The 26,065-nt window shown below is 41.6% G+C and overlaps 1 protein-coding gene and 1 long non-coding RNA gene across 2 annotated transcripts in view; one reads left to right on the forward strand and one right to left on the reverse strand.

The window, feature by feature from the left end:
• The window catches only part of LOC126456873 (dynein axonemal heavy chain 7-like), a 783,013-nt gene that overhangs the window by 460,384 nt on the left and 296,564 nt on the right, over positions 1–26,065 (reverse strand). Inside the window, 3 exon segments of the mRNA XM_050092694.1 lie at positions 12,085–12,243; positions 12,245–12,484; positions 12,586–12,798. Coding sequence (XP_049948651.1) covers positions 12,085–12,243; positions 12,245–12,484; positions 12,586–12,798 — 612 coding nt within the window.
• The window catches only part of LOC126456874 (uncharacterized), a 392,629-nt gene that overhangs the window by 9,642 nt on the left and 356,922 nt on the right, over positions 1–26,065 (forward strand). The window lies entirely within an intron of this gene.

The following is a 26,065-nucleotide window of genomic DNA, read 5'->3' on the forward strand; positions in this document are numbered from 1 at the left end:
GAGATGAGCACAGCAGATTGAACATGGTGTGGAGTCTGCACCCAAATAAAATTTCAGCATCGTTACGTGGACTAGTAGGTGGCAAGGAAGGTGGTGAGTGCTTCCCCAGCGTCAGGTGTGGTAATTACTTTTTGCATTTGCATTTTGAATGTCCTGACCACTGGCTGTGCTTTTCAACTGGATGCACTATATCTGAGGGTTGGAACTTTAATAGTGGCAACTATTTATTTACAGCTCGTACAAAACAGATACATGTTTCAAAGTTTTACAAACCTTCTCTTAGCAGTGCCAGTTGTGTTGACAGTTTGAGTAGTGCTGTCTATTGCCTGACAAATTTGTAGCAGTTCTGAAGCAAATGTCGTAAAGTGATTCCTTCAGTTTAGAAATCGAGTTGAACTCACAAGGGCTAATATATTTGTTGGGCAATAGACCATGACGCTTGAACTGTCAACACAACTGGCACTGCTAAGAGAATCGTACGACTTCTACATCACTGGCAATGGGTTATACACAATGCTGGTGACTACTTTGAAGGTCAGTAAAACTTTGAAACATGTATCTATTTTGTACGAGTTGTAAATAAATAGTTGCCACTATTAAAGTTCCAACCCTCATATATGTGGGTGCAGGTCAGGTGCTCAATGCTGAAACACAGGTGGCATGAACAGAGAGCCTTTGTCAGACACCAAGGTGGAATGTGCCCCCCCCCCCCCCCTCCCTGGCACCCCTCCATTGCAAATGTGGTGGAGAGGTCATGGATAGTAGCTGCTGTAATAGTTGCAGCTATCTGTGTGCCATGTGGAAAGTTAGAGAGGCATCAACAACTAGCAATGACATTGCCCTCCTGACTGGGCCAGCAAAATCACCATGCATTCTTTGCAAGGGATGGTCAAGAACATAGCCAAAAGGTTGAAATGTTGTGCTGGAACTGACCAGTTGTGGGTGCAGGCATCACATTGCAGGATGGTGGGTTCAATGGCAATGTCAATCCCTGCCCAATACACATGACACTTGACTATTGCCCTCATTTTGCAATACCCCAATGTGCAATGTGGAGGAGATTTAGTGTACAGGGGTAGAGCATGGGAGAAACTACTGACTGGCATTCATTAAAGTCCATAGCTAACAAAATGACTCTCTCTGTGGCATGAAGCCTGTGCTGTAAGGAAACATAGGCATGCCATTCCAGGTCAGTGTCTTTAGGCAAGTACTCATAACTACTACATCATACATCATCATACAGCAGGTATCCCTCTGCAGTGCAGAGGATCACAGCCCATTTCTACAGCTGCTTGATGGACCTCATATGAGGTGCATGTAGAAAGTAAGTTTCCCGATGTTGTTCCCTTTAAAGTTGATGTATTTAGTTGGGAAAATTGCACGTGCGCAACGTAACTATGACATAACAATCAAATTCTGATTGACGTGGCAGTGACCCAAAATGGTGTCTCTTATTCATTCTCCCACTGCCTGCAAGGTTTGGTCAGTGATAAATACCTTAATGCACAAAACATAGCGCCCATCAAAAATCATTGTCAGCTCTGTCAGGTCTATAGCCAGATCATCATGAGCAAACAGATGATGTGTTGCTGGTGTAGGCTTTTCTCTGAAGGTCATCAAAGTGTCAATGATGAAGAGTGCAGAGTGTTACTGTCCCTCATCACTGATCAATTGGTCGAGCTGGTATGGAAGCATATCCTACAAAACTCTCACTTCATGATTATGGAGTTCAGCAGCCATTTTCCACAGATATCACAATCCTTGTTCCATGAAATTGTCACTACGTATCTGCTGTTCAAGAAATTGTGTGTCAGGTGAGTGCCAAATAATCTGATACCCAGGCATAAAATGAAACACTTTGGAGCAACACTGACATTTCTGCAGAGGTATCATGATGATGCTGATGAGTTCCTAGACAGGACCATCACAGACAATGAGCCATGCATTTCTCACTTGAGCCCGGAAACCAAGCAGATGTCGATGTGTTGGCATCACAGTAGATCTCTGGTCAAGACAAAATTCAGACTATGTTGCTGCAGAGCGAGATGTGCACAGTGTTCTGCGATAGGAAGGGCATTCTGCTCATTGACTTCTTACCCAGAGATGAAATACTGAACGCTGACCATTACCGCGAAACAATGTGGAATCTGCAATGTGCCATTCAGAACAAGATGCTTGGAATGTTTCCTGCAGGGGTTGTGCTGCTCTGTGACAATGCATGTCCCCATGCTGGTCAGCACATTGCAACTGTTTTGCAGAAGTTTGGCTGAAAGTAGTTTGATCATTCAGCATACAGTCCATGTTTTCTTGCACCGTGCACCTCAAGAAATTCCTGATCTATGAGCAGCATTTTGATAGTGATGAAGAGCTGAAGATGACTGTCACATGCTGGTTCCATTCACAGGCAGCAGACTTCTATGACACAGGAATACAAAAGTCAATCCCATGATACAACAAGCTTCTCACTTCTTTTGGTGACTGTTGAAAAATAGCTCAAACACTGCTGTACCTGATCCCAATAAAGTTTTTCATGTAAGAATGTTGTCCTGTAAGAATCTGGACGTCTGGCTGAAAATGACTTACAAGTTCGTGGCACCCTCCACTGGTAATGCTGGAATTCAATATGGTGTTGGTCCACCCTTAGCCTTGAGGACAGCTTCCATCTGGCAGGAATATGTTCAATAAGGTGCAGAAAGGTTTCTTGGGGAATGGCAGCCCATTCTTCACAGATTGCTGCACTGAGGAGAGGTATCGATGTCGGTCGGTGAGGCCTGGCATGAAGTTGGTGTTCCAAAACATCCCAAAGGTATTCTATAGGATTCAGCTCAGGACTCTGTCAGGGCAGTCCATTACAGGGATGTTACTGTTGTGTAACCACTCCACCACAGGCTGTGCATTATGAACAGGTGCTCGATCATGTTGAAACAAGCAATTTCCATCCTCGAATTGCTCTTCAACAGAGGGAAGCAAGAAGGTGCTTAAAACATCAATGTAGGCCTGTGGTGTGACAGTGCCATTAAAAAACAACTAGGGGTGCAAGCCCCCTTCATGAAAAACATGACCATACCATAACACCACCACCTCCGAATTTTACTGTTGGCACTACACCTGCTGGTAGAAGACGTTCACTGTGCATTCGCCATACCCACACCCTGCCATCAGACCGTGATTTGTCACTTGACACAATGTTTTTCCACTGTTCAGTAGTTCAGTGTTTACACTCCTTCCACCAAGCGAAGTGTCATTTGGCATTTACCAGCGTGATGTGTGGCATATGAGCAGCTGCTTGACAATAAAATCCACATTTTTTCACCTCCCCCTAACTGTCATAGTACTTGCAGTGGATCCTGATGCAGTTTCGAATTCCTCTGTGATGGTATTGATAGATGTCTGCATATTACACGTTATGACCCTCTTCAACTGTTGGCGGTCTCTGTCAGTAAACAGATGAAGTTGGCCTATACACTTTTGTGCTGTATGTGTCCCTTCATGTTTCCACTTCATTATCACATCAGAAACAGTGGAGCCAGGGATGTTAAGGAGTGTTGGAAATCTTGCAAACAGACATATTACACACGTGACGCTGTATAACCTGACTACATTCGAAGTCCGTAAGTTTCGCAGAGTGCCCCATTCAGCTCTCTCACGATGTCTAATGACTACTGAAGTCACTGATATGGAGTACCTGGTAGTAAGTGGCAGCACAATATGCCTAATATGATAAACGTATGTTGTTGCAGTGTAGTGCCCCTAGAATTTTACAAAAGTCTGGAGACACTTGTGTTCCAGCCATTGCGAACACGCGTTATTTATTGTTTGTGCAGCCGAAACTGGAAGGGAGGTAATTCGTCAGCGCTGGTAAGTGTTCAGCGCGACCTGCCAAGAAAGCTAACACGGCCCGGAAGCTCTATGGTTGGCTGCAAAGAGTAATGTAGCTTTGTATTGTTAAAAAACAAATGGAGAGACTCGAAATAGTGACTGTTTATTAGACATTGAACTGCTGTTGACAGTACGTTTTTCTGTACAAAGTGGAAATAAATATGTTCTGGTGCATTTAATGATATTCCAAGAGTAGCGTATTTTTTTTTTTTTAAATAAGAAGAGAGAGAGCGAGAGAGTGAAAATTTCCCCTTCCTAGCAGTGAAATCTTCGGAGAAGCATCCGGTGCAAGCAGAATACATCGGCACTGCAAGAAAGCAGAACCATCATTCTTCAACAAGTAAGTTCACGAAAACGCTTAAGCTGTATAGCAAGAACATGGTGACCGTAAAGAAAGGACCTGAGAAAGAAGGGGAAATATTAAAGAAGGAAAATCGCACAATGCTGCAGTTAGTCTCAAATCGCCGATGCCACCATCTATAAATGCTGACGGCGCCGCACACCAACGGCGACGCTACCGTACACCAATGCCGACGCCGCCATACATCAATGCCGACGTCACTTCACACCAACGCTGACACTGCCGTCCGCAAAAACCGCCGCCGCCGTCTACCAATGCGACGCCGCCGTACACCAATGCCAACATTGCATCACACCAACGCCAATGCAGCCATCCACAAAAGCCAATGCCTTCGCCCACCTATGCCGATGCCACCGCCCATCGATGCTGACACCGCTGTACACTGGTACCGACGCCGCCTTCCACCAACGCCGGGTGAGCTACTACTGACCTTTGATTGTTTGTGAAGTGTGGGGGGTTGTGGAAATAAGCGAGTGTACTTTTAATGATAACTAGATTAAAGGCAAAACAAAACACAATGGAAAAAGAACATCAATCCGTAGAGTCTGTTGGGGCTATGGGAATTGAAACACAGGGGCCAGATTTAGGCGAATTAATGAGGTTTACCAAAGCGCAGTTTGAATCACAGAACACGAAACAGGACAAACTGAAGGCAGAATTAAAGTCTAAGTTAGATTTGCAAAACACAAAACTAGAGGCTCAAGTTATTACCCTAAGTAATCAGACGCAAGAATGGAAAAAAGAATTGAAAAAAGAATTGTCCGATTCCCTGAGTAAACAGACAAATACTTTATTTAAGGATTTAGAACAAATAAATGAAGCTCATCTAAAAGGGTTAGTTCAAAAACTAGAATATGATGTAGACTGTAAATGTAGTAATTTGGAAACACAATTTAATGAAAGATACGACTCTTTGAAAAATGTATGTAATGTTACATTTGATGTGGTCGAACGAGAATTAATTATGCTAAAAACCAATGTCCAGAAACAAGATAAGTTGTTGCCCCTAGCATATTTCAGGGGTCAAATCACGGGTGGAAACTGCAGAACAGAACTTCAAAGAAAAGTTAATGACTGCAGAGCTTATAAATTTGAATAGCTTAGAAGTACAAGTAGAAGAATTAATAGCATTAAATTTAAAGAGAAACTAAGTGTTGATATCTCTTCGCCTATAGTAACTTCCAATTTAGATAACACCAAGAAAGACTTAGAAACTTTGAGGAAAGAATTTAAGCTTATGCAGGAGAAACTACAGAAAGGCACAGTTTCCCAAAATATTATATTAAATAAGGACATGATAACTGATTTGCAATGGGGATCAAATTCAGGCTTGTCGAGACCGTTTCCTATACACCAAAAAACCCTATATTTAGTAGATCCTGTGACGGGAGAGGAAAAGGGAATGTACAATGTTAAGGATATAAAACGGTATGTACAAAACCCCCAGGGACATTGGCGTTCTGTGTCAATGGGCGGAATGACGTCTGCCGGTTCCTGAGATGGGTTCGGTGTTACTTCCATATTAGTTGTCCTACAGCGAACTCCTTCAAATGCCGGAACAATTGTGGTGCACAACTTGTGCTCACACAGTTACTTCGTGAGATTTGGCAATTTTTAACACATCACTCCACGTTGGATAAGGTGCCTCTAAAGCCTTTATAGTAATTTCTTCATCAGGTGCAAGATGGATAATAACAACAAAGATTACAAAGGCCGCATATTATGCACACTGTTTACAGGAAACATCACACTTGCATGCCGAGGCCTGTAAGTCAGCAGCCCATGGTGTGTAGGACTGCTTATGGTGCTTAACACTTAGGCCTAGCTGCAATGACATGAGTTTGGTGACCATAATGGTTGGTCAGCAATCCACAAACACCATAAAAAATCAAAACAGTGGGATCCAACAGTGGGCATAGTTTTGCACTACTTTGCACAGTTTTCTTCTAGAAGATGGAAGAGCATATTCTGATGTTCAAGGTAATGTAAATGACTTGCCTTATGATGAAGAACAAAATGACATAAACAGACCTCCCAACTCTCAGTCATGTCATCAAAACAAGCGAATGGTGGACTAGGTGGTGAGAAAACTGCAGCCATTGACTGTCGTTAATTTTGCAGCAGCTACAACAGCAATCTGAGCTGTTGCTGGCAGAATTTCCATAATTTTTCTTTCTTTTTCTGCATTTGTTTTTGTTTATGGGAGTCCTACTGATTTTCTTGCTGTTGCTGTTGTCAGTGCTGCTGCAGTTGCTATTGCTGTTGCTACAATTTTAGAAAATCACGCTCCATCCTTCAGTGGAATAGCTGCACATTGAGAAAGTTCCCGTCATTATTTTTCTATCCTACACCACATATGTGAAACGAAATTTATGATAAAACCCCCTGGTGGTAATGTAGAGACCAGCAGAATGAAACAGGCAATTCCTGAGGTATGTGACAGTGGAGTTCACAAAGTGAACAGATAACCAGAACAAGTCCAGAGTGTAGCAGTTTCCTTAAACATATGCAACAGGGAGCAATACAAATCACAAGTATAAATTAGGCAAGATAAAGACTCTGCTACTGAATGGCGTGTAACAAGGGATTCAGAGACTAACAAGAAACTGGCTAACAAGAGCTGGGCTACAGTATTTAGCAGTAAACACTCATCAGAGGGTTGTGCCACTTGACATTTTTGCCTTGGGTACTGAGCCTTGTGCAGACATAAGCTGCAGCTGTGGTATGTAACCCAAGTACCTCTAACATGTGCTCCCTATCAATATTCAGGCAAGGTGGGGAATTCATATCACTGTCAGATACTATTCCATGCATTGGTAGTACAAATAGGATACATCCAGACAACAAGTTAGCTGGCCTAAACAGAATCTCCATCTGTTTGAAATCTTCTGCAGCAAGAACTCACAGGTAAGAATCTGACACTGCAATATTCATATGCACTAGATGTTTTAAAGGAAAAATAAACCAGTGGGACAAATAAGATTCCTGTGCACTCAAACAATGAAAACTGCAGGTAGAAACACCAATAATGTAGAAGAAGATAGATTACCATGTACTGTAAAGGAAACACATTAAGTTTCAGACAGGAAGACACTTACCTAAAGCTTTTGGCCACAGCCTTCATCAGCAAAAGAGAAACACACAAGCAACCACACCTCATGCACACATGATCACCAACTCTGGCAGCTCAGACTGGAATGCAGATGTAGGATGCAAGCAGCAATCTGGAGGGGGAAGGGAAGAGGAAGGGATAGTAATGTATAGGTGGGACGAGAGACGAACGCTGTCTGGCAGAGTGTGCAGGGGCTAGAATGCCAACAGGCACAGAGTCAGGAGGTTGTGAGGCAGGGAGGTGTGGAAAAAGGAGTGAAAAAGGAGAGGGGTGGGGAAAAATGGGCAGGAGCACTAGCAGATGGCAGAAAACAAAGACGGTGGGGGAAAGAAATGGGAAGGAGATGATACGACAGAGGGAGAGGAAACTGTTTGGTATAGGGTGAGGGAACAGTAAGTTACTGTAGATTGAGTCTGGGATACAGTCAAGAGTGGAGTATGTGATGTACAAATAACTCCCAACCGTACAGTTCAGAAAAACTGGTGGTGGAGGGCTGGATCCAGATGGATCAGTAGTGAAGTAGCCATTGAAATAAAGCATGTTATGCTCAGCTGCATGTTGTCAGGCTGTATACGTGGACAAGGAAAAAAAATTCCCGGATTTTTCCTGGATTTCCCGGTTAAAAATACACTTTCTCCCGGGTGAAAAGACACTTTTCTGTGACAGTATACTCTTCCATGGCAATGTAAAACTCATCAATCCTTTGAATGTTTATGGTTTTATATACGGACGTAGAATTTCCCGGCACTTTAGAAAATGAAACACAGGAGGGAAAAACACGTTTTGAAAGACCTTCGATGTGCAGCGACATGTATGCTGCATATTTCCGTATTACGAAGGTATAAATTTGAATTCCGCCAAACACCACATGTCACTTTCCGAAAACATTGAAATCAAGATTGCAATGCGCTTTTGTAAACCAGTCATAGCTCATGTCACATGATCTCGCCAGCTGATGACGGCATAGGACACGTGATGTAGTCAGCCAATAGCAGCAAGATCACTCTTAAGTAGCGCGAATACACAAATAGAAAAATTAATGGTTTAAATTAAAGCTGGAAGAGAAGCTAAGCTTCCACATGTAATGTTGATCTTTTTTGCACGTGTACACTTTAAGATACATCACACAAATGTGCTAGTAAAATTTTTAATAATGACGTAAATGTCTGATCTTCAGGGCTCGAAATTCTTCTAAATGGTCATCCTCAAAGAATTGATTTTTAAATGAGAGTCAAACGGTTCGTGATTTAAGAATTTCGTCGTACATTCTCGCACACAGTTGATCTTGTGTAAAAGGAAATTTGGTCTGAATGTAAAGCTTTTCAAACCACCATTCGCAATATTTTCCTGCGACCTGTTAGAAATAGATTCATTTCAGCAGTTGGAACATAGCGGCAGATAATAGGCGTCACCGCGCTTACGCAGCTATGACGACGTAGGAAGTCCATATGTTCGTACATGTAAAACATTAAAAGATCTTACATTATGTCATAAAAGAAACAAGACATCAGAGGATAATTCAAGAGCATCAGTATTTTGTGAACCATACTAAAATGGATAATTCGGCTTAAAATGCACATTCGTATGTCCAGATTCATATGTAAATTTTCTTGGAGTACCAGTACTGTATTCTCGTGTTTGGTTCTTTATTATGGCATAGTGCCATACGTGCACTTGAAATGCAGCGAACAGTTGAAACTAGCCAATAGTGTGAAATTAAACATTTCGTTTCAAATAAATTGACTGCCTCAGCAGAAAAGATTAATGAAAGCCAAATCTCTTTAGAAAACCGACAAAAATGACTTCATTGTTGTACAAGGCGATTAATGCTTGACTGTCAGGAAGGTGGAAATTAAAACTAATGACATATTTCAGCTTTCCATAATTCATCTGATAACTCCCAGATGCAAAAATCTGTTCGTTATCATTTAACGTGAAAGCAATAAACGTAGAGGAAGCAACAAAATCACTGAACGTAAACACAAGTCACGTGGTGATGACCCATCTCCCCACCGGAACTGGTCTGTGCATCAGCCCAATATTTACTATATTTCCGAACCGGGGCAATATTAGTAGTGGCGCCCAGCCATACTTCCTGTAACCAGAAGTGAAAAAAGGTACAACTCATACGTGAGTCAACTGCTCAAACGAGTCTAATTTAAACAGTTGTCACGTCATGCTCATCGGAGACAATTTGTTGTTATGAAGCATTGCATAGTCTTCCTTAAGCCTTTGACACACTTTGCTGTTGGCAGAATCTTGTATGATCACTGTGTTTTGTTGTTGTATACGGCGCATTTCCTTCTTCTTCTTCTTCTTTTTTTTTTTTGCTGCTGCTGCTGCAGTCGGATGAAAAAATTCCCCGGTTTTTCCTGGAACTCCCGGTTGTCCCAGGTTGTATACGCCCTGGTTGTGCTACATGTTGGTCTACTTTGCTCTTGGCCACAGTTTGGCAGTGGCCCTTCATTCTGATGGACAGCTGGCTGATAGTCATACCAATATAAAAAGCTGTGCAGTGATTGCAGCAGAGCTGGTAAATAGCTTGGCTTCTTTCACAGGTGGCCCAGCCCCTGATGGGGTAGGATAAACCTGTGACAGGACTGGACACGGAAGTGATGGGTGGGTGGATTGGGCAAGTCTTACACGTGGGTCTTCCACAGGGGTATGATTCTTGCGACAAGGCACTGGGATTGGGAGTAGCATAGGGCTAAACTAGGTTGTTGTGAAGGTTGGTTGAGCAATGGAACACCACTTTAGGAGTGACAGGAAGGATCTTGGGTAGGATGTCCTTCATTTCAGGGCTTGGTGATAGGTAATCAAAGCCTTGGCAAAGGATGTAGTTCAGTTGGTCCAGTCTGTGGTACTACTGCCTGAGGGAGGGCCACTCCTTTGTGACTGGTTCTTGGGACTAGTGGGAGGATTGGGGTACAATGGGAAATGGCACGGGAGATCTGTTTCCAGCCTACGTCTGGGGTCTAGTGCCTGTCTAAGAAGACACTGGTGTGAGACTCAGCATATTGGACCAGTCACAATGGGGCATCCAGGCTTGTTGGGTTTGTGGATTTTAGGGAGCACATAGAAGGTGAGTGAGTGGGGTGCCATAGGGCTAGAAGGGAAATGGATTCAGGGGAAAAGTTCTGGGCAGGTCCTAATACTTCAAGCAGAACTGCAGATTGTGTTGAACTTCTGGGATGAGATCACTCTGGCAAAGTTTATGCGTGGAGGAGTCAGATACTTGGCAGAACTGTCTGCCACCTTGCCACAAGGATCATATCCCTGTGGGAGGCCCAGTTGTAAGACCTGCCCAATCCACTGACCCAGCACTTCCCAGTCCAGTCCTGTCACAGGTTTATCCTAGCCCATCAGGGGCCGCACCACCTGTGAAACAGTCATGTCATTTACCAGCTCTGCTGCAATCACTGCACAGCATTTTATATTGGTATGACTACCAACCAGCTGTCCACCAGGATTAATGGCCACTGCCAAACTGTGACCAAGAGCAAAGTAGACCACCCTGTGGCACAACATGCAGTGGAGCATAACAATCTTGATTTGAATGGCTGCTTCACTACACAGGCAAACTGGCTCCTCCACTGTACCATCAGTTTTACTGAAATGCACAGATGGGAGCTATCCTTGTCTTCACACTCTCCACCAAACAGCTTTCAACTCCTCTGTTCTATCATCTCCTCCCCATTCTTGTCTCCAGCAATCTTTGTTTGCCATGCTCTGCCAATGCATCTGTGCATCTTTCCCTGCTCCTATTATTTTTGCTCCTTTTTTCCCCATCTCCCTGCCCCACTACCTTCTGCCAGTTCACCTGTTGGTATTCTAGTCCCTGCACACTCTGCCAGACAGTGTTTGCCTCTCCCCCTCCTGTACACTACTATCCCTTCCCCTTCAAGGCCACCTCCAGATTGCTGCGTGCATCCCAGATGAAAGCTGCATTCTGGCTGAGCTGCTGCAGTTGGCAGTCATGTGTGCATGATGTGTGCTTGCTTTTGTGTATGAATGGTGTGTGTTTCTCTTTTGCTGACGAAGGCTGCAGCCAAAAGCTATAGGTAACTATCTTTTAATTGTGCCTGTCTGCAACTAAATGTGTCTTCTATATGGTAAGTAGCATTCCTTAATGATCGTTCATCAAAACAAGTAATTAATAAAAAGTAAAACACAGCAACTTGAAGTTGTGCTCAAAATTGGTCTGTGTTGTAATGTGTGTTACGGAGCATGCGTTTAAAGATGTAGAAACCCAATATTCAGTATTATCACTCTAGGAAATGGTGGTTTCTTACTAAACATGGTTTAAATGAAGGCAAATGCTTTGAAATATCAGATATTTAATTAACAGGGATTCAATCAATAAAAAATTAATCATTTTGTGTATTTATGGATTACCCAGTGGTAGCGTAGCATTATATATATATAGAAGTTCTACATAAAATCCAGGCAGAAATATTAACATAATTATATGTGAAGACACAAACACAAATATCACCGATGAAACAAGTAGTATTCTCATAGCATCCTTCGCAATTTTTGCTTATCTGTACACTTCGTTTTAATGGATATATTACTATGAAAATCCTGAGTGTACTTTTATTTCTATACCTCACAATAGTTTTGAAATTTGAAAAGTTGGCTATGAGAGTCTGATAAAAAGAGTACTAAAATTGTAAAGTTCAATTGGTATAATCATAATCAATGTTTGAATCGTAAAAATTTTAATGAATACCTGAAACAGCTCATACTCAGATATATGAGATGCGAGACGTGTAAGGGACTGCCTCCCAGAGCCTCCAACACCAACTAACAGACCATGGCTGCGAGGCTGTTTTAAAATACGACACAAACGAGAAAGATGTTCTATTGCAAACCTGCAAAAGCATTTTTTTACTAAACATTATTGAAAATGTTCTTTACCAAGTGATTTCCATATTGTAGATGTATTTAAATAATTACCTGAAGAGAACAAGATTCATAGGCTTCTTTGACATGTTGTTGAATTCTGCAAGATATCCTTCACATACTGAGCGCAAGTGATCTAAATCTAAAACCTCAAGGTAATTTCTTGAGTCTGCTTTAGGATTTGCGAAATCACAGTAAATAAGATTTCTTAATTCACTTTCACCAACCTGTCAGTATAAAGTAAGAGGCCAAAAAGCATTAGCCAAGGTTAAGTCTTAAAAGTCTGAAGCCTAAATCATCATGATGATAAAATGGAACATCCAGTTACCCTTTTTTGTCCTTTTGGTAGCAGGTGCTTAAACATTTTATCAAGGTCTTCATTCAGATGTTCAGCTACAACATCATGTAAGGTATCAAAAATCCAGTCTCTGTCAGCATCATCCACCAATCTGTCATAGTAAACCCGGAGCACCTCATGGACCCACAATCGCTTCATTGAAAGCAGATCTTCTGTTGCTTCAGGCACAGATAAAAGGACACCCTAGATAAACACACATACAATGCATATTAATGTAAGAGAGGGTGAATGCACCAGGATACACTTTGGGGACAAGAATTAAATTTAAGGATTTATGCATGAAATAATTAAATATTTTTCTTAACTGACATTTTTACAGTGTTAAATTTGCAATAAAAAATTTTGTTGTGAATATATGTCAATCACAATTATTATCTTACCTGCCGAGTTCCATTCTGAGATTATCAGACAGACACATAGAGAATCTATTCTGTTCTCTCCTAACTAGTATTGATCACAATTCTAAAGAGGCCAATAATATTTCAAAATTAATAATGAAAGTTACTGACAAAATATTTCTCACTTTAGGCAAAACAAATGGATAATGGCACAAAGAATTAACACTATTATTTTCTGGCATTTTAAATATACCATACATTTTCTGTATGATGTAAGCTGATAAGATAAAAATTAGTCACCTGGCATGTTAGAGCAAATGGTTACTTCAGGAACTTCTACAAATTATAGAAACAAGTACAGCGAAGGGCACATCTTTTAAAAGTACACATCATTACTTGGGATGTCATCAAGGAGGTATGTAACAGTGCTTGTGTCATTCATTGTTTGTAACCCAGGATGTAAGACTGATGTGTTAAGAGTGGCAAAATGGATGACTACATTTGAGCACAATAAAGCTTATGAGGAAAGTGATGGGTATTGAATGTCAGCATTCCTGTGACACTCTTCCATGGGTCAAACAAACACGTGTCCCTTTGGGCATCCTTTTGTTCACTTTGTTAAATAGTGCATGTTAGTAAATTTTATTATACAAAACTAGAAAATTTCTTTTGCCCCACCTGCAAATGGATCAAGAAGAAGGGGAAATGATGACTGCACTCTGTGACACACTGCCTTTGCAGAATTTTTTTGAGCTGAGATGTATGTGTAGATGTGGAAGGGTCTTAGTTCAGTTACTTCCATGTTCCATGGATCATAATTGCAGTCTCTCACTATGATGAGTCATTTTTATAATTATACTACATCTTCTCAGCGAAAAATATGATATCTTGGAGGATATCTACTCTCTCTGTCTCTTACTCCCAAACACACACACACAACAATGTTTTAAACATTAATAAATATCTCTTTTGAGTAGAATGAGCTGTCAAGTACATATGATTTCAGTTAATTTATTATCAGTTAACTTACAAACATCACTGGGTAACTGAACTGACTCAAAAATTTTATGGCTAATTGCCTCACTCATTACTGTGCCACACTAAGGCTGGGTAAAGGATAATGTAGGTCTTTTATCATATTCATCATATTAATGTGGTTTTTGAATTATGATTTAATGTTGACAATTTCATAATGCAGTAAATTCACTGGAAAGCTGTTGTCAGTATGCCCACCAATTTAAACAGCTGTCTACAAGAGATTATAGTGTAGGCACCACATGTTATCCATAGTACAAGCTTCAGTGCAATAAACATTTTCTTCCTCAATTACATATTGCCCCAGAATATGATGGCTTATGATATTAGAGTATTACAGTAAAAAAAGTATGTCAACTTTTGACATTTTCATCTTCAAAGTCGGATTTTATCTGTAACACACACATTGCAGAGCTAACAAGACACTTCAGAAAATCTGTAATTCATAACTTCCAATATAGTTCCTTATTGATATAAACATTACAGAATTTAGAATATTCTTTTTCAATTAGTGTTTTACATCCACAAATTATTTGTAATGTTGTTGTTAGGCCTTGTGGAGTATAGAATCACATGTTCTGCAGTTTATTAAGGTTTAGAGAAAGTCCATTTGCAGAGAACCGGTCATTAATTTTTAGTAAAATTTCATTTACATTTTCAAGAGGTAAGGTTGCTTCATTAGCCTTTTTGTAATAATACTTGCATTGTCACTTGCATTGTCAGCAAAGAAAACTATTTTTGCTTCTTGGATATATGATGGCATATCATTTACATATAACAACAACAGCAAAGTAAATACCAATCCTTGTGGAACACTGGTAGTAATTATTCACCATTCTTAAGGAACTGCTTGTTTTTGTACACTCAGTGGATTTATTAATACAACACACTGCATCCTTTCAATAATGAAAACCATTGCTGGAATGATTTCTAATATCATAATATTTTAACTTCTCTGCGAAAATATCGTGAACTTCACAATCAAACTGAAAGTATTCACACCGGATGGTCACCTACGTAATGAGCTACATATTGTGCTCTATGCCCAGCAATCATGTTGTTTATTAGGTTTCTGCTGCACGAGACAATTGTCAATAAATGTTACTGCATGCTTTTTTTCTTATATCTGACATTATATATAGACAGGATGTTGAAATACTACTTAGGTTGCAGTCTTAACAACATCTTGTTTCTTTTGGCTTAGTGCTTTACCTCTACATAGTTATATTCCTTATATATTTCAGCTTTTACCTGCTTTAAAAAAGTATATAACCTACAGCACATAACATTTTTTATTGAAACTGTCTCTTTCAACTTATTGTTTTACCTCTGTGAAGTAACGTATGCTCTTGATGTTCTGGAAAATATTTTAGCATCTTCCTGCTACAAAAATTTTATAATTGTATACCAGTTATCATAGTTATATGAAAGTTATGTAACTGAAACTGCAATTGACAGTGCCATGAAAACACAAGCAACCTCTAGTGGGACTAAATGTCAATATGTTCCCTAGTAACTTTCACTCTGTGTTAGTTCAGTAGTGATCTTGATCAGTGATGTACCCTGTTGCTTGTAATATGTGGCAGATGCACTTTGACGTGCCAAAGCATTTTACATCAGCTAAGATATCGAGTACATTTACATCTCTAAACAGGCACTTGTATTAACCTTTACTGAAGTAAGTGTAAGAATAATTCAATCTATATATTTGTGATGCTTTACACTTCTGTACACTGTTCACAGATCAGATGATGGTAACTCTTTTTTTAAAAAAAATCAGTAATTGTAAACAAAGCTTTTACAAATGCGATCTAAGCCAGAAGTTGCCCTCCTTCAAATTGAAATAACTGTGAATTTTGATAAGATTCATTTGGTACTGTTATAGCAGCACTACCATGATGCTGGGGCTACACTAGATGACGTGATGACTGGTGCCTCCAGCTGCAGCCATGGATTCATGACTGGGCCATGTTAGCCACCCCTCTTACTAAAGTCTGCCCTTGGTGACTTGGTGGCACAGTGCAGAGGACCTGCAATCTGTACCAACTGCTGCCAGAGCCCTGCCAGGAGGCATAAGGTCATGGCTTGTGGATGGTAGTTATCTCTCCCATGGGAAGACGGGTACCAGAAGACAGATGCACCAAGGAGGAAGAGTGCACCACTGACAGGGCCTTGGCCTACTGACAGGTCACCAGCTCACTGCCCAGGTCTGATGTCAACATTGAAGGGGATCAACACAAGTACCGTCCCACTGGGGCAGAGGCCAGTTGCCACTACCACCATCAGCCTGCCATATCAGAGTGGAGTGGACCTGCCTCTCACTGATAATGGAGAAATGTTATTTATAAAAGGTCTAATGAAGCAACAGAGGATGTTTCAGATGGAACTAGAGAAAATAATGAGCCTATGTATGAATTAAAACAGAGTAATGAGGTGAACAAGGTGCTGTTACAGGACGCCAAGCAAAGAGCACTCGATGCATTCCTGAGGGGTTTGGCATTGGAAATCTAAGAGGGTGCACACTGGTGCACCTATGGATCTCCATGCAGCAGTGAGACTGGCAATGGAATTTGCAGTAAATGATGTTGCAACAGGAGTGAGAGATGCAGGAAGTATGTTTATGGCTAAGGTAAAATGTTTTAACTATATGTGTACAGGGCATGTACCAATGCAGTGCTGCCAACACAGCAGGAGTGGTATGAACCATCAGCATTATTATGGGAATAACAATAGGGGTTCACAGGATGGTAATAAGTTCACATTAAACTCATAGGTGAAACCTTGGAACTGCCAAAAGGCATTCCCATTAAAAATGAATGCAGGAAATAAAAATACACTCTGGCAGAATGCGTCATAGTGGGCATAGTAGGTGGAAGAACGTATAAGTGTGTTGGACAGAGGGTCCCATATGCTAGTGGCTTGGGTGATTCTTTTGTAGGTTGGAGGCAACGGGACCCACCACGTTACAGTTTGCACGGGGCAGGGGATAACGATGTACGGCCATTGGAGTTGGCAATGGTAAATTTTCAATTGGAGGCAACTAAGTTTAAAAGCAGTCTCTCATGTAAGCGAGGGCTACAGCACAATACTAGTGTTACACTTTCTGCATCACCATCATGTCATAATTGACCTTTGACAGTATGAAGCGAAACTTAGTGGGAAGACATTCCAGTGAGGGGAAGCTGTTTTCAATGTTGACCTGTTGTGAGGAGCATCTGCAGTAGGAGGTGATCCAATTAAACCACAAGTAATGACATGAAGCTTTAATTCCATGACTGTGTGTCAAATGACATTATGAAGACACTGTGGGTGAGTGTGGAGCCTGACTTACTAGCTGGTATGATGTGTATAATGGAAACACTAGAGAGTAGTGATTTATTGGGTGTAGCACATTGCTCAGTGAGACGGAGTGTTGTACATGTACAGGAAAAGGGCAGAAGCAAGATAATATGCATCAATGTGGATAATTTTGGCATCTAGAAGGTTAAGCAGTTAAAGTAAACACTAGTGGCAACACATTAAAGATTCAAGAAGAGGAAGATTGCTACACAGAAGGTGTGATCTACAAACAGGTACAAGACTCTCTAAGACCACAATGCACGATAAGTATTGATTCACTTTGGTAGATGTCTTAGGATGGTTTAACTGAACTCCAGCACGGAATCATTTTGTGCTGACTATAACAATCAATTTCTCTCATTATATAGATATGGTGCTGATGCTGGACAAGCAGGCTGCCACATTTGGTGAACAGATGGGTGTTGAAGTTTGGGTGACCAGAGACAGTCTTCATGTAGGACATGATGAAGGAGAGATGTTGGTTGTTGAGAGTAAAAACTTAAGCACTAGCCCACTTCATCCTCAACCAAATAGAAGGATGGAGTGGGTTCACTGAATGATGAGGAGGATACTTATTGATTACATCAACTACCACCATAGGGCCTGAGATGTGTATTTACCTTTTGTGGGGAGCTGTATAATTTGAAAGTGGACATCAGCACATGGTTGTCATTATCTCAGGTGGTGTATGGTAAAAAGATACTGTCACCATTAGACATTATTAAGCATAAAGGGAGTGGGAACAGAGATTCTGTATGGGTGTTCACAAGTTTGGAAGAGGGTCCAAAAAGTAAGCACCAAGACACTGGAGATGCAAGAGGAGGCAGTGAAGTCCACAGGAAACTTGCCTCAGTACAAGATGGGCCACATATGGTGAAGGGTGAATTTGTGAATGTGAGGACAGGTTTGTGGCCTCGTCTACTGATTCTATGAGCGCATAAGCAGTAGAAACTGAGCAGGCTAATGGTGAGAGTGGTTTGTCAGTTATCAGATCAGAAGCTTCAACACTATGTGTGTTATAGAGTCCCTCTGGGGCTAGAAAGAATTTCTGCCAATGGTCCTCATTCAAGATGTGGAGAAAGTCTTGTTTGTGACTACTGAAGGTGCGTCTTTTGAAAGCTATAGCTCACACCAACATCACCTATCACCAGATCTCATTCTTCAAGAGTTCTCTGAATGTGACAATCCACAGGTAAAGAGAAAATTAGACAAATCAATGGTGAAGCACCAGATTAGCACTGGAGACCATCAACAAATAAGCCAGAGAGCATACTGTGTTTCAGCAATGGAACGGCAAATAATTCGTGATGAGGTAGAGAAAATTATGAAGAATGACATCATTCAGCCTTCGCAGAGCCCATGTCATCACCAGTGGTCCTTGTCATGAAGAAGGATGGCAGTTGGGACTTTTGTGTTGATTACAGGAAGCTTAATAAGATAACTAAAAAGGGCATTTAGACTCTTTCACGAATTGATGATACACGAGATTGTCTGAAGGGGGCTAAGTTTTTCTCAACCATGGCATGTACTCAAGATACTGGCAAATCGAAGTAGATGAGGCTGATCATGAGAAAACTGCATTCATCACCCCTGGGAGCCTGTATGAGTTTAAGGTAATGCCATTTGGTTTGTGTAATGCACCAGCAACTTTTGAATGGATAATGGATAATCTTCTAAGGCACCTGAAGTGAACGATACGTCTTTGTTATTTAGATGACATTATAGTGTTCTCAGAGACATTTGATGAACATATAAAAAGACTGAGGGCTGTTCTTAAGTGTCTCCAACAAGGCAGACTGAAACTTAATCCAAGAAAGTGTCTCTTTGGAGCAAAAGAAATCAAAATACTTGGACACCTTGAGTCAAACGAAGGTGTGCGGCCAGACACAGAAAAGGTGAAATCTATAATGGAATTTCCTATTCCTAAAAGTATTAGAGATGTGAGAAGCTTCCTCGGATTATATTCTTGTTGCTGTTGTGGTCTTCAGTCCTGATGCAGCTCTCCATGCTACTCTATCCTGTGCAAGCTTCTTCATCTCCCAGTACCTACTACACCCAACATCCTTCTGAATCTTATTACTGTCATTTTATCAAAGACTTTTGTATCAAAGCCAGGCCACTCCAAGAGTTGTTAAAAGCTGATGCTAAATTTGTCTGGAGTGGTGCTCAACAAGATTCTTTCAACGTGCTGCAAAAAGCTCTGATGACTGACCCTGTACTAGGTCTGTATGATGAGAGAGCACCTACGGAACTACACACAGATGCCAGCGGGTATGGGATCGGTGCTGTTCTGGTGCAAATTTCGGGTGGAAAAGAGAAGGTTATAGCCTATGCTTCTAGGACACTAACACAAGCTGAGAGAAACTACTCAACTAGAGAAAGAGAATGTCTTGCTGTGATCTGAGCCATGTGAAAATTTTGACAGTATCTCTATGGAACTGATGGCCTTGGGAGAGCCAGTCCTGACAAAACTCTACCATCTGGTAAGCAAGATGTATGAAACAGGCAAAATACCCTCAGACTTCAAGAAGAATATAATAATTCCAATCCCAAAGAAAGCAGGTGTTGACAGATGTGAAAATTACCGAACTATCAATTTAATAAGTCACAGCTGCAAAACACTAACACGAATTCTTTACAGACGAATGGAAAAACTAGTAGAAGCCAACGTCAGGGAAGATCAGTTTGGATTCCGTAGAAACACTGGAACACGTGAGGCAATACTGACCTTACGACTTATCTTAGAAGAAAGATTAAGGAAAGGCAAACCTACGTTTCTAGCATTTGTAGACTTAGAGAAAGCTTTTGACAATGTTGACTGGAATGCTCTCTTTCAAATTCTGAAGGTGGCAGGGGTAAAATACAGGGAGCGAAAGGCTATTTGCAATTTGTACAGAAACCAGATGGCAGTTGTAAGAGTGGAGGGACATGAAAGGGAAGCAGTGGTTGGGAAGGGAGTAAGACAGGGTTGTAGCCTCTCCCCGATGTTGTTCAATCTGTATATTGAGCAAGCAGTAAAGGAAACAAAAGAAAAATTTGGAGTAGGTATTAAAATCCATGGAGAAGAAATAAAAACTTTGAGGTTCGCTGATGACATTGTAATTCTGTCAGAGACAGCAAAGGACTTGGAAGAGCAGTTGAATGGAATGGACAGTGTCTTGAAAGGAGGATATAAGATGAACATCAACAAAAGCAAAACAAGGATAATGGAATGTAGTCTAATTAAGTCGGGTGATGCTGAGGGAATTAGATTAGGAAATGAGGCACTTAAAGTAGTAAAGGAGTTTTGCTATTTGGGGAGCAAAATAACTGATGATGGTCGAAGTAGAGAGGATATAAAATGTAGGCTGGCAATGGCAAGGAAAGCGTTTCTGAAGAAGAGAAATTTGTTAACATCCAGTATTGATTTAAGTGTCAGGAAGTCATTTCTGAAAGTATTCGTATGGAGTGTAGCCATGTATGGAAGTGAAACATGGACGATAAATAGTTTGGACAAGAAGAGAATAGAAGCTTTCGAAATGTGGTGCTACAGAAGAATGCTGAAGATTGGATGAGTAGATCACATAACTAATGAGGAAGTATTGAATAGGATTGGGGAGAAGAGAAGTTTGTGGCACAACTTGACCAGAAGAAGGGATTGGTTGGTAGGACATGTTCTGAGGCATCAAGGGATCACCAATTTAGTATTGGAGGGCAGCGTGGAGGGTAAAAATCATAGAGGGAGACCAAGAGATGAATACACTAAGCAGATTCAGAAGGATGTGGGCTGCAATAGGTACTGGGAGATGAAAAAGCTTGCACAGGATAGAGTAGCATGGAGAGCTGCATCAAACCAGTCTCAGGACTAAAGACCACAACAACAACAACAACAACAACAACTCTATGGAAGGCCATTCACAGTTGTTACAGACCATCATTCACTTTGTTTGTTGTCAGGTCTTAAGGATCCAACAGGACGACTTGCCAGGTGGGCACTATGCCTTCAAGACATACATTACCATAGTGTAAAAAAGTGGAAGGAAACACCAAGATGCCAACTGTCTCTCAGAAAACCTTGTGCAAGACCATCAAGACTTTGATGAAGATAGTGACTCTCTCACTGAACTCCAGGATCTCTCTGCTGAGCAGAAGAAGGACACCAAGATATCTCAAATTATGCTTGCCTTAAATTGCTCAGATGATGTGAAAGGACAATTTCAGGTAGTTAATGGATTACTTTGCAAGAAAAACTTTGATCCATTTGGAAAGAGGTGACTACCAATGATTCCTAAACACACGCGCTTAGATGTTCTACAGAAATTCCATGACACACCTGGGGCTGGTCATTTAGGATTTATTAAGGCATACAATAGAATCCGCAAGAGATTTTTCTGGCCAGGTTTATTTAGGAGTTACCGCCACTATGTGTTGCACTGTTGGGAGTGCCAGAGGAGAAAGGCAGTTCCTCAGAAACCACCTGGCCGACTGATACCAATTCCACCAGCCAAAACACACTTTCCAGCATGTTGGGATTGACCTCCTTGGACGATTCCCAGCATCTGCTAGTGGCAATAGATGGATTATTGTTTGCACTCATTATCTGATATGCTATGCCATTACAAGAGCCGTGAAAACAGCCGAAGCATCCAAGGTAGCCAAATTCATTGTGGAAGACATTGTATTAAAACACAGTGCCCCAAGGTCGTTAATTATGGATCGTGGTAAAGATTTGCAATCAAATCTTGTGACAGAGATAAACCGTCGGTGCAATGTTACTCGCCACCTGATGACTGCCTACCACCTGCAAACTAATGGGCTTAATGAATGCCTTAGTAAGACCTTGGCCGACATGCTATCAATGTTCATCAATGTTGAGCAGAGAAACTGGGGTGAGGCGCTACCTTTCATGACGTTTGCCTACAACACCGCCAAACAAGACACCACAGGATTTACGTCATTTTTCCTGGTGCCTGGGCATGAGGCGACTACGATGATGGACACTGTGTCTCCGTTACATACTGATGATATGGACGATGACTACATTAGCCAGATGTTAACCAGAGATAAGGAAGCTTGGTAGTTAGCTTGACTCTGCATGCTGCAGGCTCAAGAAAAAAAATCGCCGAAGGTATGATGTGAGTCACCGCCCTGCTGTCTACCAGCCTGGTTACCTCGTCTGGATCTTCACTCCTGTTCAGAAGGTTGGTCTCTTTGAGAAGCTCCTCAGGCGCTACTTTGGACCTTATAAGGCATATGGGTAGATCACATAACTAATGAGGAGGTATCGAATAGAATTAGGGAGAAGAGGAATTTGTGGCACACCTTGACTAGAAGAATGAATCGGTTGGTAGGACATGTTCTGATTGGAGGGCAGCGTGGAGGGTAAAAATTGTAGAGGGAGACCTAGAGATGAATACACTAAGCAGATTTAGAAGGATGTAGGTTGCAGTAGGTACTGGGAGATGAAGCTTGCACAGGAGAGAGTAGCATGGAGAGCTGCATCAAACCAGTCTCTAGACTGAAGACCACAACAACAACAAGAAGGTTGTAATAGAGTTGTCTGACATTACTTATGAAGTAGAAGATTTTGACCCCGACACAAAACGACAAAAGATCAGAGATGCGGTCCACGTCCTTCAAATGACATCCTATAAGGATCTTGCAACCCAGCGGAAAGGTGACGAAGAGCATAGCAGGAAAAGAAGTTCTAAGTAGATCACCGCCAGAGCAAGAATCAGTCATCAGGAGTAGGAGTAAGCAGGACTGATGACTCGTTCTCGGACTAGGAGGATGTAACATGAAGATGCTGTTCTCTTAAGTAGGGAGAAATGTCACAGAAGAAGCTGAGTAGCACTGTGGTTTAGTGGTTATGATACTAAACAGATGCATGGAGGTTCGTGAGTTCAGAACTCACCTGGACTGTACAGTTTTAATTTCTGTATTTGGTTTGAATACATTCTAGAAGTATCCACAAATATCAAGAATCATTGTACTGGAATGTTCTGTAGCTGCATATATACTGTATGTGCTCTGGCCGGAGGCAGTTCGTTCCAACCTCTTGCATGTGCAAGTGCTGAATAAACCTTCGTTAAGTGAAGTTGGTGTTCATCATTCATCTAATTGCACCTTCTTCTATGTGACAATATTTGTGTTTGACTTCTGCACCCGCCATTTTCCAACTGTATTTGGAACAGGTGATTGCACAAGTGTCAAACTGTTCAAACTATTTGGACGATATTGTCGTAGCAGGTCATTCACCTGAAGAACATATTGCAAATTTTCATGCTTTGTTTTGCATGTTATCTGATTCAGGACTTTGCATGTTATCTGATTCAGGACTAAAGTGTAGACTGGACAAATGAGATTTTTTTTAAACCTGAGTGACAGTATCTTGGTCATGTCATAAACAGTCAAGGTGTACATACCTTTCAGTCACATTTGTTAGCCTTATGAGATTTGCCAGTTCCTTGCAAGTCACAGAATTGTAGTCAGTCTTAGGGAAAATGAACTATTATATTTGGTTCATACCAAACGCTGCACAAATGCAGCTCCACTGCATCACTTGCGTTGAAAGAATGTCCCCTTTGTTTGGACAGATGAGTGTTAAGTAGCTTTTTAAAAACTTAAAGATGCATTGCTCAGTGATCGATGCTTAGTTTGCTTTGATCCTGACAAACCAGTTGTATTCCTCTTATGAAGTCAGTGCACTGCTTTCACACAGAATTGGTGATAAAGACAGGCCTACTGCTTTCGCATCAAAAGTGTTATCAAAAGTTCAGTGTCATATTCAGAAATCGAGAAAGAGGCTTTGGCTATTGTGTATGGAGTCATCAAATTCCACCACTAATTGTATGGCAGAAAATTCTACTTAGTAATGGATCACAAGCCTTCGTAGTCTTTGTTTCCTCCAATGAAACCAGTTCCTGTACAAACTGTCCAAAAATTGCAAAGATGTGCTTTGTTGTTGCCTCAATACCAGTACAAGATTGTGTATTGTCCGATAGCTCAACATGGTAATGCGGAACCACTTTCACTGATTGGCCCTCATACAGGCTTTGACTCTTCTGCTGCATCTTGTTGTCACATCGATGCTCAGGATTCTGAATTTCTTCAGTCTTTTCCACTGAATTATAAGAAAATTGCACAGGCCATAGAAGCTGATCCAGATTTGAACGTTTTGCTAACATACATTCCCACATCTTGGCCTCACTCATTGAATAGCGTAAAGAACTCTGTCCTGCACTGATACTTTGAACATCAGCATAGCCTCACTGTCCAGAAAGATGTAGTTCTTGTTCAAAATGATGTAGACAGTCACTTGTGTTGATCCCTAAAGCTTTGCAAAAGGAAGTGTTGCAGTTACTTCACCAAGGACACTGTGTGATTGTTTGTATGAAACAGTTGACACATCGACACTGTACTTGACAGGATTTGGACACCCATATAGAACAGATGATGTCACAGTGTCATCCACGCATGTGTGGAAAATCAGTCCGCTCCACCAAAAAAATTCTCTGCTTGGCCTAAGTCACAATCGCCATGGCAATGTGTGGACATAGACTTTGCAGGACCTTTTTGGAACACTCAATGGTTGATTGTGGTTGACTCGTGTAGTAAGCTTCGTTTTGCTGAGCCAATGAACTCAACAATGTCACTAGCACAATTCAGGTGTTGTCCTCTATTTTTTGCCTTGAAAGTTTACCTGGAGTAATAGTGTCAGAGAGCAGGTCACAGTTCACGTCAAATGAATTTTCAAACATTCTGTGAACACAATAGCATACAGCATCTAACTAGTGCACCGCTCCATCCACAGTCAAACGGCAAAGTAGAATGTTTTGTCAGAACCTTTAAGTGGCAGGTGACCAACCTTCACCCCGCAGTCACCAGTGATCAAGCATTACAACTGTTTCTCGCCTCATATTGTTCGCACCCACAAGATGGGCCATCGCCTGTGGAATTGCTTCATGGTTGCCACCATTGGACATTGCTCCACCTGCTCCACCCTCCTCAGCATCCGGCACTGAAGGAAGGCCCCAAGTATCGCTTCTCATTGCATAATATTCCCTTTTACAGGGTTTTTAGCAGCCATCAGACGGTGGGCACAGGGTGAGATTGTCTATGACTTTGCACTTACATGTACCTTATTTCAGGTCCATATGCTTGCAGTGCCGACATCAAACTGAACTTCGCCTCTCTCATGCACACAATGATCTTGCTGTGTCTCTTCCCCCAGATTCACAGGTTCAGACGACAGCATGGCCACAACAGCCGCCAGAGGGTGTCCTTACCACACCGCGGGACAACCCCATGGAGACGGAGACTTCGCCTACTCCGCCTCCTCTCGTCCTACTGATAGAGCTGGAACTGCCCATACCATAGCATCTGCCGCCTTCTTAATCTAGTTCCTGGCATCAGGAGGTGGACACATACCCTTCTGATTGTTTTCCATGGACATTTCTGCCAGAGAGCAGGCCAGATGGTGGGGTACAACCAGAAGCTTGACATCCCCTGCAGCCAAAGCTTGCAGTCATGCAAGGCATCCACCCTCCTGCCTCCCCTGCTATGGTCACACTCCCTACATGATGACAGTCCACTGCTTTGGGGGTAAGGTATGTTCTGGCATATCAACAAGTGCCAGCATAGAGATGAAGAACACAAGAGGAGAGAAGGCTGTGAGACAATGACAGCCAACAGCTTACAGGCTAGGACCACACCACGACAGCAGCGGCTTTTACAAGAAAGGAATACAAATGCTGCTC

The sequence above is a fragment of the Schistocerca serialis genome, chromosome 2 (assembly GCF_023864345.2).
Source record: "Schistocerca serialis cubense isolate TAMUIC-IGC-003099 chromosome 2, iqSchSeri2.2, whole genome shotgun sequence".
In the NCBI taxonomy this organism is placed as follows: Eukaryota; Metazoa; Arthropoda; class Insecta; order Orthoptera; family Acrididae; genus Schistocerca; species Schistocerca serialis.